Source organism: Podarcis gaigeae (genome assembly GCF_964106915.1).
Source record: "Podarcis gaigeae genome assembly, chromosome: 11".
Lineage (NCBI taxonomy): Eukaryota > Metazoa > Chordata > Lepidosauria > Squamata > Lacertidae > Podarcis > Podarcis gaigeae.
This window is the reverse complement of record NC_139687.1, coordinates 56,049,077-56,062,436: the sequence shown is the minus strand read 5'-3', so window position 1 is coordinate 56,062,436 and position 13,360 is coordinate 56,049,077. Positions and strand designations below refer to the sequence as shown.

General features: G+C 46.4%; 1 protein-coding gene and 1 long non-coding RNA gene across 3 annotated transcripts in view; one reads left to right on the top strand and one right to left on the bottom strand.

Annotated features, from left to right (window-relative positions):
- ST8SIA5 (ST8 alpha-N-acetyl-neuraminide alpha-2,8-sialyltransferase 5) overlaps positions 1–13,360 on the bottom strand; it is a 70,503-nt gene that overhangs the window by 37,798 nt on the left and 19,345 nt on the right. The window contains exon 2 of one of the 2 annotated variants that reach the window (XM_083702872.1): positions 9,447–9,554. The exons of the other annotated variant lie outside the window; for it this stretch is intronic. Coding sequence (XP_083558998.1) covers positions 9,447–9,554 — 108 coding nt within the window. The remainder of the gene's footprint in view (positions 1–9,446; positions 9,555–13,360) is intronic. 2 annotated transcript variants of the gene reach the window in all.
- Positions 2,948–6,305, top strand: LOC310827203. The gene is made up of 2 exons (XR_014556201.1): positions 2,948–3,510; positions 5,084–6,305. It is a non-coding gene; the product is annotated as an uncharacterized lncRNA (long non-coding RNA).

Below are 13,360 nucleotides of genomic sequence, written 5' to 3'. Positions count from 1 at the left end.
AAAGTCCCCATGAGCTGCGTACACAGGATAAAGAAATCCAAGGGGCGTAGGCCCATATCTGATAATAGATGAAGTGGTTAGTGTAGAGTGGACAATGTATTAGAAATGTGTTGAACTCTGATAAGTAGATTGTAAGCCAAGCCTCTGAAAGAGGGGCGGCAGCTGTAGGGATAAAACTGCTGCGCTTATGCCTGATCGAGGCTCTTCGTATCTACGGGTACGGAGGGTCCGCCTTTGCAAACGCGACTAATAAAAGGGTTAACCTTATATTGAAGTCCTTTGTCTGTTTGTTTCCACGAACGACTTCTCACAATTCTGGCGCCCAACGTGGGGCCCTTGACGGGTGGCTCGAGCGATACTCGGACCCCGGGCAGGCGCCCCTCCGTCCTTTCGGAGTGGCTCGGGGCCGGGATTTGTTCATAGCAATCCACAAGGGCTAAGACAGGACTCAATATAGGTGGGAGAGACAGTCTCGATTATCAGCGGTCAGGGACCGTGAGAGCCCAGCGGGGACGCCCGCCTGTTCACTAGTCGCGAGAAGCGGCGCTGGACTGTATTGGGTGAGTAGACGTGAGAATTTTTGTAAACTGTGTTACGGGGCGGGGGTGAGAGACTCGTCTCTTGAGTGAAAGAGAGGTTCCATATGGACGCGTGAGTGTGGATCAGGGCTCTGCCCTGACGAGAGGATTAGCTTGCGGTTCCGTCTATCCCGCGAGGGAAGCGGCCAGGCGATTCCGTGTGATTGTGATAGAAAGTGAAGTTGGAGACATTGTAAACCATGGGTAAGGGTCAGAGTAAGAGACAGAAGGAGATAAATGTGAAGGGTCCTATAGACCCTAATAGTCCATTAGGGCAAGTATTAATACAATGGAATGAGGATTATATGAGACAATATACAGTTGGTTTGTCAAAAGTGACTATGATTAACTTCTGTAGGGTGATTTGGCCAAAATACCCTATAGGGTCGGACAAAATGTACAACTGGAACCCTGAGGGGGAGACTGAAAGGTATTGGATGACACAATTGAAAAAGTACCTTATAGAAAATAAGAGGAACAGGGAGAAGCCTTATTTGGAAGTGAGGCAGGATTCTATAAGATTATTGAACTGGTTGGGAAAATTAGGAGTAAAAGTGTCAAAGGAAAAACTGCAGTTCGTGCAAAAGAAAGTAAAATATTTAGGGCATCTGTTGGAGGGAGGAACAAGAAAACTAGACCCAGAGAGAGTCAAGGGAATTTTGGAACTGCAACCCCCAAGAAATAAAACAGACGTGAGGAGGATGTTAGGACTACTGGGATATTGTAGATTGTGGATAGACCAATATGCAAAATTGGTTCAATTTTTAAATCAAAAACTCATTGGGGACGAAAAGGTAACATGGGAACAGGAGGATGGATTAAAATGGGAAGAAATAAAAAGGACTCTGATCGGGGCCCCGGTCTTAGCACTGCCCAATCTTCAGCAACCGTTCCACTTGTATGTAACGATCGGTTCCCAGACTGCTGTAGGGGTCTTGGCCCAAAAGAGAGGGGGGCGATATCAGCCAGTTGCATATCTTAGCAAAACCTTGGAACCAGTAGTACGGGCATGGCCCACCTGCATCCAGGCGGTGGCAGCAGCGGCTGTATTGGTGGTTGAGAGTAGAAAATTGACTTTTGGTGGGGCCCTAATAGTTCATAGCCCACATCAAATATCTACTGTGATGACGGGGGCAGCCTCCACCTGGATGACGGACGGTCGCTTAGTAAAATATGAAACTATTTTGAGGACAAGCCCCAATATTACTCTGGGAACCGACCGAAATTTAAATCCAGCTGAGTTTCTGATCGGGGAAAGAAAAGAGTGGGAGCCAGATGAACATGACTGTATGAGTACTATACAATTAATGTCAAAAGTCCGGGAAGATTTGTCAGAAGTGCCCCTGGCGGAAGGAGAAAGATGGTACACTGATGGTTCTAGTTATGTTGAAGAAGGGAGGAGAAAATCAGGATACGCTATAGTTAAAGAAGATGGGGAAATTCTCGAAAGCGGGGCTTTGCCGGCAACCTGGTCGGCTCAGAAATGTGAAATCATGGCCCTGACACGGGCTCTCGAGTTGGCAAGGGGCTTAGAGGTAACCATATGGACAGACTCCCGCTACGCATGGGGGGGTGGTACATACTTTTGGTAGAACTTGGCGGGACCGGGGATATATTAAGGCAGATGGAAAACAAATAGAGCACATGGCATTGCTAGAAAGGCTATTGAATGCCCTTACTGGACCAGAAAAGGTGGCAGTGGTTCATATTTCAGCCCACACCAAAGGAACGAGTCCCGAAGAAGTAGGAAACAGGTGGGCTGATTTGAGAGCGAAGGAAGCCGCCAAGGGCATCCCTAGAGCCGCACTGGTTCAACAGTATAGTTTGAAAGTACCTGTCTTGACCAAAGCGGACACAGAAAACCTAGTTTTTACCCCCCAAGAAATTGATTACATGAAGAAGGAGGGATGGAAACAGAGGGATAATGGATGGGAAACCCCAGCAGGGCAAGTGGTCATACCAAAAGCTATAATGATGGGGATCCTAGAAAAGGTGCATGAGGGTGGGCACTTCGGGACGGAAGCAATGATCAATATGGTAAAACCCCTATATTGGAGTAAGGACATGTGGCCTATGACACATGCCATAGCCTGGAAATGTTTGATATGTCAAAAAGTAAACAAGACCAGGGCCAAAACAACTGAGAGAGGAGGGAGGCCGTTAGCAGTATGGCCTTTCCAAAGAGTGCAGGTAGATTTCACTGAACTACCCAAAAGGGGGGGGGCAGAAATATCATCTCACGGGGTGGATAGAGGCTTTCCCTAGCAGGAAGGTGACGGCACAAGTGGTTACTAAGGCTGTTCTAGAACATATCGTTCCCCGGTATGGTATAATCGAGGCCATAGATTCAGATAGAGGTACACACTTTACCCAGAAAGTGTTACAAGAAGTGATGGCAGCCCTGGGAATTAAATGGGACCTCCACACACCATGGCATCCTGAAAGCAGTGGGAAGGTAGAAAGGGCGAACGCAGAAATTAAAAAACACTTAATTAAATTATACTTGGAAAATGGGCTACCCTGGACGAAAAACCTTCCCCTGGCTTTGTTAAGAATACGAATAGCACCAAGAAAGGACCTGGGAATCTCCCCCTTCGAATTGGTGATGGGAAGACCATACCTAGCCCAGCTGGGTCAGCCCCTGGTAGAATTTAAAGATTTGTTCCTAAGAAAATATTTGCGGTCACTCTCCCAGTCTTTGTTGTCTCTTCATAGACGTGGCGTTTTGGTCCAGCGTCCTCCACTATTGGAACATCAGCACACATTTCAGCCTGGTGACCGGGTCCTGATAAAAGCGTGGAAGGCGGAGAAGCTACAACCTGCTTGGGAAGGTCCGTTCCAGGTACTGCTTACCACCGAATCTGCAGTAAGGACCAGAGAGCACGGGTGGACTCACTATCATAGGGTCAAGAAAGCTCCGCAAGATTGGAGGGTATCTGTTGATTCAGACAACCCACTAAAGGTGACGCTTACCAATCAGGGAACCAGGAACCAGAGAGGACTCAAACGCTGACCTTAATGTGCCTATTCTGTGATTGCAAGTGCTTCTATGAATGTTGTTGTTGTGTCCATTGTGAGTGTTGTGTATTATGCGTGCATTGTACAAGGTTATGTAACATAATCTTCATAGAGGACATAATTATCCAATATTGCACAATCACCTTAGAAGGAGAGGTCCATTGCAGTCTGACTAGAACCCCTACAGTGGTGCAAGCAGTGGACCAATTAAGACAGAAACAATGACAAGGGAGGGAGTAAAGAAAGTAGTGATGGGAATTGGCCTGTTGATTATGTTAAGGGGTGTCACGGCCAAAGAAATTCAGAATTGTGACCAGTGCATCCAGACTACTAAGACTGGGACTATGATTACACGAACTCTAATGTATTACAACGTTGCTCCAGAATGTGTGAAAAAATTAGATCCCTGTGTCCATAATCAGACCCAATATTTTAGATGCAAAACTAGAGAAAATAAGACAGAATGTTACGAGCCCCTAGCAGTGGGACCCATTACGTCCAGCATATATGTATATGGATAGAAAGGGGGAACAGCAAACAAAGCAAGCGAGAGAGCGTCCATGTTTTCCCTAGCACAAACTAGGCAGGGATATATAGCCCATAACTCCACCAGGGGCACAGCGAAGATACATGTCTGCTTTGATGCGTGCATTGCCATCGCCAAGGGGCAAGGGCCTAACAATCAAGCTGGAGTCACCTGTGGATCATTAAGCTGGGAGAGATCCTATCTCCAAAAGAATAAGTACCTGTCCCAGCAGGTTGCCGGTTTTAATGTAGGGGCCACTCGGATGACAAATTATTGGTATACCGGTGAGGTGGAAGGGACACCCCCATATCGGGGCCCAGAGGGGATCAATATCATCAAGGGGGCGGCTTCAACGGCCTGTATTTCGGGGAAATGCAACCCTGTATGTTTATGGGCTAAGGAACGTCCTTCCACTAGCCCCAAATATATTCATTTTGGTTTAGGGATAGATGGAACCGGAAGGGATCCTTATGGGTATCTGGTCATAAAAATACATACCACAAGAGTTAGCAAAAAGCCCATTTCAGTATATGAGAGCTTCGAGGAAGAAATTCAGCAGTTAAACAACTTACCCCTACCCTCAAGAGCCCATAACATGTTTTTAAGCCTGGCTGAGACCATCGCCAAAGAGTTAACTGTGAGGAATTGTTTCGTGTGTGGAGGGACAAACATGGGAGACCAATGGCCTTGGGTGGCTCACGAGGTAAATTACACTGAGGTCTGGAGAAATGAAAAGAAATACACATACCATCATCCAGGCAATGAGGTCTGGCAAATATCAAATAACCTGGTGGGAATGGAATGCTTTGTCAGGAACGCGCCAAGTACAGAGGGGAGCACCAAGGTGGGAGATACCCCTTGTGTGGGACAGTGGAATGATAAGCAATGGTGGAGTTCAGATAACAATACCAGAGAATGGCCACCTGCATTAGCTAACATGATTAACATGACCTTTCTCCAGGACCCCCAAAACACCTCGAAGGAATGGACAACCCCAGATGGATTTTATTGGGCATGTGGGGGGTATGCATATAACAGGCTGCCTCTAAATTGGGTAGGGTCCTGTGTATTGACCACCCTTCGACCCAGCTTTTTCTTACTCCCTTTAGAGACGAAAGCTAAGCTGGGTATGCCTGTATATGAAGAAATTGGGCACAGGAGAAAGAGGGCGATTCACATAGGGACATGGCAGGATAATGAGTGGCCCCCCGAAAGAATAATTCAATATTATGGTCCCGCGACTTGGGCTAATGATGGAACAGCGGGATCTTTTGGGAGGGACCCAATTTATCTATTAAATCGTATTATTCGCTTACAAGCTGTAGTAGAAATTATAACTAATGAAACCGCTGCCGCTTTAACAAAACTCGCTAAGGAAAGTGCAAAAAGACGTACCTATATTATGCAAAACAGATTAGCGCTCGATTATTTATTAGCGAAAGAAGGCGGGGTTTGTGGAAAATTTAATCTAACAAATTGTTGCATTGAAATAGATGATAGCGGAAGGGTAGTAAAAGATATAGCTGACCGAATGATAAAGTTAGTGCATGTTCCTGTGCAAACATGGGAAGGCCTTAACTTCAAGGAATTATTCAGCTCATGGTTTCCAAAATTACCTGGATTACAAGCCATTGTAGCTTTAATTGGGTTAATAGCCGCTGGATGCGTACTAATCCCCTGTGTATTGCCCATTTTCGTTAAGACTATTAACAACTCACTCTCCCTAATAGCCCAGCGGCATGTAACCACTCAACTAATGGCAATGAGATACGAACCCATACCGACAGATGAGGAGGAGAGAAATCACTGGGAGCAGCTACGTGAGTTTGAGGCAAGGTATCAAAGAGAGGGGGGATTGTGAGATTAAGAAATAAAGGAAAAATTACAAGCAAGGGTGTGCCTCAAACTCAGTCTGGAAAGTCCCCATGAGCTGCGTACACAGGATAAAGAAATCCAAGGGGCGTAGGCCCATATCTGATAATAGATGAAGTGGTTAGTGTAGAGTGGACAATGTATTAGAAATGTGTTGAACTCTGATAAGTAGATTGTAAGCCAAGCCTCTGAAAGAGGGGCGGCAGCTGTAGGGATAAAACTGCTGCGCTTATGCCTGATCGAGGCTCTTCGTATCTACGGGTACGGAGGGTCCGCCTTTGCAAACGCGACTAATAAAAGGGTTAACCTTATATTGAAGTCCTTTGTCTGTTTGTTTCCACGAACGACTTCTCACACCTCCCTGCGAGAAGTGAGGTTACACGGAACCAGGCAGAGGGCCTTCTCTGTAGTGGCGCCCACCCTGCGAAAGACCCTCCCATCAGAAATCAAGGGAATAAACAACTACAGAGGTACCTCAGATTACAAACACCTCAGGTTGCAAACACTTCGGGTTATCCGCTAACCCAGAAGCAGTACCTTGGGTTAAGAAATTTACCTCAGGATAAGAACAGAAATCGTGTGCTGGCGGCGCGGCAGCAGCGGGAGTCCCCATTAGCTAAAGTGGTACCTCAGGTTAAGAACGGTTTCAGGTTAAGAACGGACCTCTGGAACGAATTAAGTTCGTAACCCGAGGTACCACTGTATCTGACTTTTAGAAGATATCTGAAGATCTGAAGGCAGCCCTGTTTAGGGAAGTTTTTAATGTTTGACATTTTATTCTGTTTTTAGTCCTCTGTTGGGAGCCACCCAGATGGGTGGGGTATAAATATGATGATGATGATGATGATGATGATGATGATGATGATTGGTCCATCTAGCTTAGTATTGCCTACACTGACTGGCAGCAGCTGTCCAAGGTTTCAGGTGAGGGTCATTCCCAGTCCTACCTTGAGACGTCAGGGATTCTGCATGTAAAGGAAACAATCTACCACTGAGCGATGGCCCTTCCACCAACCTGAACACAGCCTACCAGCCAAGTCTTGAGGTCTGTTGGATAATCCCTGGCCCTACCTTTGAAGTCACAGGTAGTAAGCCAAACCAGGAAGTTTATTTAGAATGGCCCTAAAGCTCTCAGTTGGAAGGGGGTGCCTTGAAACCACCAACAACCCCGCCTCACTTTTTCTCCAACACAGGTTTCACTACGACCAAAGAGGTGATTGTCAGGCTGGCCACCATTTTAATTTCCCAAAAGTCTCCTGGGAACAATGCTATGTGCTTTTCCCCAGAGGGCTTCTGGGAAATTTTAAGAGCGGCCACTGGCTGCTCAGAGGAACAGTCACCTGAACTGTCCCCCGTTTTGTTTGTTTTTGTCAAAAACAGCTGAAAGTCCCTTTCACCCACCCACACCTATTTTCAAGAAAATAGGGTGGTGAAAATGAGTAAGAGAGCCAGGGTGGTATAATGGTTGGCATTCTGGATTAAGACCAGGGAGATCCAGATTTAAATTTCTCTGCCTCTCAGTCTCGCCTACCTCACAGGGTTGTGCTGAGGATAAAAATGAGGTTGGGGGGAGCCTGAAAGTCGTCCTGAGGTCCTTGGATGAAAGGTTGGGTTAAAAAAAAACCTGCAATCGCAAACTAAAATAAATAGTAAGTTCAGCACTAGGCTCTTATGGAGTTACCATATGTGAGCGGAAAGGGTCACAGATTGTGCCGGCTGCCTTTGGAGAGCACGAGGAGGAGGAGCGGCTCTGAGTGATGCGTTCTGCAAATATAACAGCCTGAGTCACGTAGCTGCTGCACGAGAGCCATCCTAGCCCATTACAATGCACTGCAGCGTCCAGATCAGCTTTCGCTCATCTTTTCCTTAAGGGTCACATTGCTTCAGATGCTAACTCTGCTGTTTGAAAGGAACGCAGAGCTGACAGCGCGCGAGGGGCACATTTGGACAAATGTGGAGGCCGAATCCTGTTACCGCATTGGGCGGGGAGAGAGGGCCATAGCTCAAGGGCAGGCAGCCCTGGGTTCAAATCCTAGCATCTCCAGGTGTTTGGCTGGTTAACATTCTACAGCCTTTAAAATGCGTTTGTGGAATGGAGGTTACTGGGTTTGTTCTGCTTTTATTTTATTATGCATTTTACCTTTCCTTTTTTCTTTATGCTATGAACCACCCTGTCAGCTTTGGATGAAGGGCAGTATGCAAAGTTGATTGATTGATTGATTGATTGATTGATTGAATAAGACATCATCCTACATCCCTATCCTTCTGGATCACCCTTCATAATAATAGTAATAATAATTTAGTATTTATATCCTGCCCATCTAGCTGGGTTTCCTCAGCTACTCTGGGCGGCTTCCAACAAAATATTAAAATACAATAACCTATGAAACATTAAAAGCTTCCCGAAACAGGGCTACCTTCAGATGTCTTCTAAAATTCTGGTAGTTGTTTTTCTCTTTGACATCTGGGTGGGAGAGTGTTCCACAGGGCGGGTGCCACCACCGAGAAGGCCCTCTGCCTCCCCAAACCTGGTGCTTGCCAGCTATTTTGGACTACATCTACCATCAGCTGATGGGACATTGTGGTCCAAAACTTCTGGAGGGAGGCACCAATTTGGGGAAAGACTGCTAAAGGCTTGCAAATTAGTAGTAGTAGTAGTAGTATTAGATTTAGTAGTAGTAGTAGTAGTAGTAGTATTAGATTTATCTGTCCATCAGACCAACTAACATGTCCCATCAGCACAAGGATTTGCACTTGTGCAGCTGAATGACCCGCCCTCCCCAAGTCTTTATTCTCTTCTCTTAGCCAGTCCATGACATACACAGAGTTAGATCTAAAAGGTAAAAATGCAAAGGACCCCTGGACGGTTAAGTCCAGTCAAAGGCGACTATGGGGTTGTGGCACTCATCTCGCTTTTAGACCAAGGGGGCTGGCGTTTGTCCACAGACAGCTTTCCAGGTCATGCGGCCAGCAGGACTAAACCGCTTCTGGCACAACAGAACACCGTGACGGAAGCCAGAGTGCACGGAAATGCCGTTTACCTTCCTGCCACAGCACTACCTATTTATCTACTTGCACTGGCATGCTTTCAAACTGCTAGGTTGGCAGGAGCTGGGGCAGCAACTGGAGCTTACCCCGTCGCGGGGATTCGAACCGCCGACCTTCTGATCGGCAAGTCCAAGAGGCTCAGTGGTTTAGACCACAGCGCCACCCGCATCCCATTAGCTAGATCAATGCTATATCAAACCCTAGTGCTCTGACCTGCGGGGATCTCTCCGTGGGTGCAGGGACATTCCCAGTGCTGCTACCAGAAATCCTGGGGCCTCATGCATGCAAAGGATGCAGCGCTCTGCCACTGAGCTGTGGGGCCTGCCCCGACTGTGCCAAGCGACTCTCCCCGGAGACCACGGTCAACCCCGCCACCACAACGCCCTGGGTGTGTGCAATTGTACCTGGTGCCAGTGTCACCGCCACTCCTCAGAGCTCCGCCATCCGTGAAATTGAGGCTGCCGCTCCAATTGGCCATTTCCTCTCCACTCTGCCAGCTAAACTGCAGCCCACTAGCAAGAAAACGAGGCAATTGGTATTTTGCAGCATTCATCGGCTCAGTTTCTTTCCAGCCCCTGTTACATGGTGGACGGAATGCGTTTTTGCAAAGGGCTGGAACCTTGTTGGTTTAGTGCGGCCTTCCCGAAGCTAGTGGCCTCCAGATGTTCTGGATCGAAAAGCCCATCAGCCCCAGCCATGATCTGTGGTCCAAAACATCTGGAGGGCACCAACTTGGGGAAGGCTACTTTATCATTACGAAAGGTCAGGGTCTTTTCTCTTTGGGTTGGGAGACTGCATCTGAATTTGCCTAACCCGCTTTGCAAGGCATCCCAGTCGGTGGCCCAATTCTACATCTTGCAGCAGCAAATGCAACTTTTCTAGGAGTCTGCTTTTTCGGGGGTGTCCCGTACAGCTACTGCAGAGGCCGGCAAGGGGGTGGAAAGGGGGTATCTTGTTTTGATTTCATGTAAGCCACTCTGGGAAACTTTTTTGGTGAAAAGCACTCTACAAATGTTCTAAATAAGTTTATTTATTTTTTAAAAAACCCAGCTTAACAATGCTTTCCAAGTCAAAGCGCTTCCTTTCGCTTGACGGGCATCTTCCTTAGCTGAGATCCTTGCATTGCAGGGGGTTGGACTGGATGACCTTAGGGGGCCCTTCCAACTCTATGATTCCAACATGCGTATTCTCTCTCTGCCCACTTTTTCCAACCCATGCAGAATTTCATTCCCATCCAGAAAAGTCTCTTTATGTATGCGACAACAGTCGCCAGATTTACATATAAGCTAAATAAGCTATAGCTTAGGGCTCCACTCTTTGGGCGGGGGGCAAAAAAATTAAAGGGGAAAAAAACTGGGTGTACATTTCCAAAATATAAGATAAAAAAGAAATAAAATAAAACCAATGTGATAAAATACATATTTTGTTGTGTGCAAATGGCTTTAGATACCTATCAGGTCCATAAAGTACCGTATTTTTCGCTCCATAAGACTCACTTTTTTCCTCCTAAAAGGTAAGGGGAAATGTGTGTGCATCTTATGGAGCGAATGCAGGCTGCGCAGCTATCGCTGAAGCCAGCACAGCAAGAGCGAGAGCTGCACAGCGCTTCTGGGTCGCTGGCTTTCCAGCGAAGCGGGATGAGGGACGGAAAGGAGCCCTTACGGAGCCCCTTCTGTCCCTCAACCTGCTTCGCTGGGAAGCCAGCAGAGCAAGAGTCGCTGCGCAGCTCTCCCTCTTGCTGTGCTGGCTTCAGCGATAGCTGTGCAGCTTGCTCTGGCTTTTCAAGGAGGAGGGAGAAAGGATGGAGGGCAGCCCGTCAGTCCCTTCTCCCACCTCCCAGAAAAGCCAGCAAGAGCCGCTCTATCTTTAAAGAGCTGCGCCGAGCGAGCGTGTCTGTGGCTCTTGCTGGCTTTTTTTGTTTTCCTCCTCTAAAAACTAGGTGCGTCTTATGGTCGGGTGAATCTTATAGAGCGAAAAATACAGTGCCATGTAGCATATATTCATCACAAAAAACAGTGACAATTTGTTGTTGACAAAGGACAGCTGGACATATAAAGGGCCCCATTATCTTCAGTAGCTTAGCGCTTCTATCAAGCCTAAATCCGGCCCTGAGCTACTAGCCCAGAGATGGAAAGAAGACAATGTCCCTACCACAGAGGAATGGCAAACTAAACTGTTGGATTATGCCGAAATGGTAAAACTGACCAGAAAGCTCAGGAACCGAGAGGACGAAAACTTTAATAAAGAATGGGAAAATTGATAATTGAGACCACTGTCCGCAGATGAAAACATTAGCAGGATTCAAATAACACTTGGAATGTAGCAAATATTATGGACAAAATGGAAAGATACAAAACATGGATGATGACATAATATGCAGTTGAGAAGGTAGACAATAGGACCCGTGGAGGGGAAGGTGGGAAGTCCAGAGATTCGGGGAAATCTCTAAATATGGATATGTAATTTGTACTGTTGTAATTCTATGTTTGTAAAATCAAAATTTTTTTTTTTTTTGAAAAGAGAGAATTTCATTCCCATCAACTGCATCCATCCATCCCCTTACTCACCTTTAAGGAAGGACCATAGCTCAGTGACGGAGCATTTTGCCTTGCCTGTCAAAGGTCCCAGTTCAAAACCTGCCACCCTGGGTGCACTGCCACCTCAAAATGTCTGAAACCGGCATGGTGATCTGAACGCGATTTTCAGATGACTTGCCAACATATCACCCAGCTCTAGCTAAGAGATAGTGAAATTCTCTTGAAAGGAGATCGGGATGTTGGCTCTCGCAGCCAAATCCAGGATTTTGCCTGCTGCACCACACCGCCATCAGCCACAGCCTTGAGGCTTCTCTCTCATACTCAGGCAGCGTATTGTTAGACTGTGGAACTCCCTCCCACAGGAGGACGGTCACAAACTTGGGTAGCTTTAAAGGAGGACTGGCCAAATTTTTGGAGGAGGGGTCTATCAATGGCTACCAGTCATGACAGCTATGATCTGCCTCCATAGTCAGAAGTCAAATACCAGTTTGCTGGAAAACACAAGAGGGAAAAGTTGCTCTTTGTTGCTCAAATCCTGCTTGGGATTACCAACTATCGAAGAATGGCAGATGAAGATGATGGACTATCTGGAACTTGCCGAACTGACTGGGAGACTCCGGGACCAGAGAGAAGAGAATCATAGAATCATAGAGTTGGAAGAGACCACAAGGGCCATTGAGTCCAACTCCCTGCCAAGCAGGAAACACCATCAGAGCACTCCTGACATAATAGAACCATAGAGACAGTGGAAGAAAATTGGAAGAAGTTTAAGCAATATTTGGAGAAATATGTTAATACAGTGGTACCTCGGGTTAAGTACTTAATTTGTTCCGGAGGTCCGTTCTTCACCTGAAACTGTTCTTAACCTAAAGAACCACTTTAGCTAATGGGGCCTCCCAATGCTGCCACCGGAGCATGATTTCTGTTCTCAACCTGAAGCAAAGTTCTTAACCCGAGGTAATATTTCTGGGTTAGCAGAGTCTGTAACCTGAAGTGTATGTAACCTGAAGAATATGTAACCCGAGGTACCACCGTATTTAAATCTTAGAATAGCTTTGGAAGTGGATATAGGCCGTAGGGTTAGAAGTAGAAGATAGACTATTTTAAAATAGTATTAATTATAAGTGATAAAATGTGAAGATTTTTATGGTAAAAGTAAACGTGATTTTAAAAAATGGTTAGAAATTATGAACCGCTAAATATGAGGTAAAATGAAAATCAGATGAGGGGACTTGGGGAAGCCCACCTAACAATGTTTTAAAAAATAAGGATAAGACAAGAATTTGTTTGTATTGTTTTTCTGCTTGTGTTGTTTATTTGTGTTATAAAATGAATAAAATTTTTGAAAAACAAAAACAAATCTTGCTTGTGAATTCCCCACAGGGATCCGGTTGGCCACTGTGAAAACAGGATGCTGGACTAAGATGGGCCTGATCCACTTGGGCACTTCTTATATTCAGTGGTTCTCAACCTGTGGGTCCCCAGATGTTGTTGGACTACAACTCCCATCATCCCTGAGCTCTGGCCTTGCTAGCTAGGGGTGATGGGAGTTGTAGTTCAACAACATCCGGGGACCCACAGGTTGGGAAAGGCTGTATTACATAATGAGCCACTGGGTCCCTAACAGCATCCTGACTTGAACTCCCTCAGCATTGAGGGTGCTTAAATTGGATCCCCTCGCTCGCTGTGATCTGAAGGGCAAGCATGTTGAGCCGCTCCTCATAAGACATATCTTTCCACTCCTCAAATTAGTCTGACTGATCTTCCTCTGGCCTTCCTCC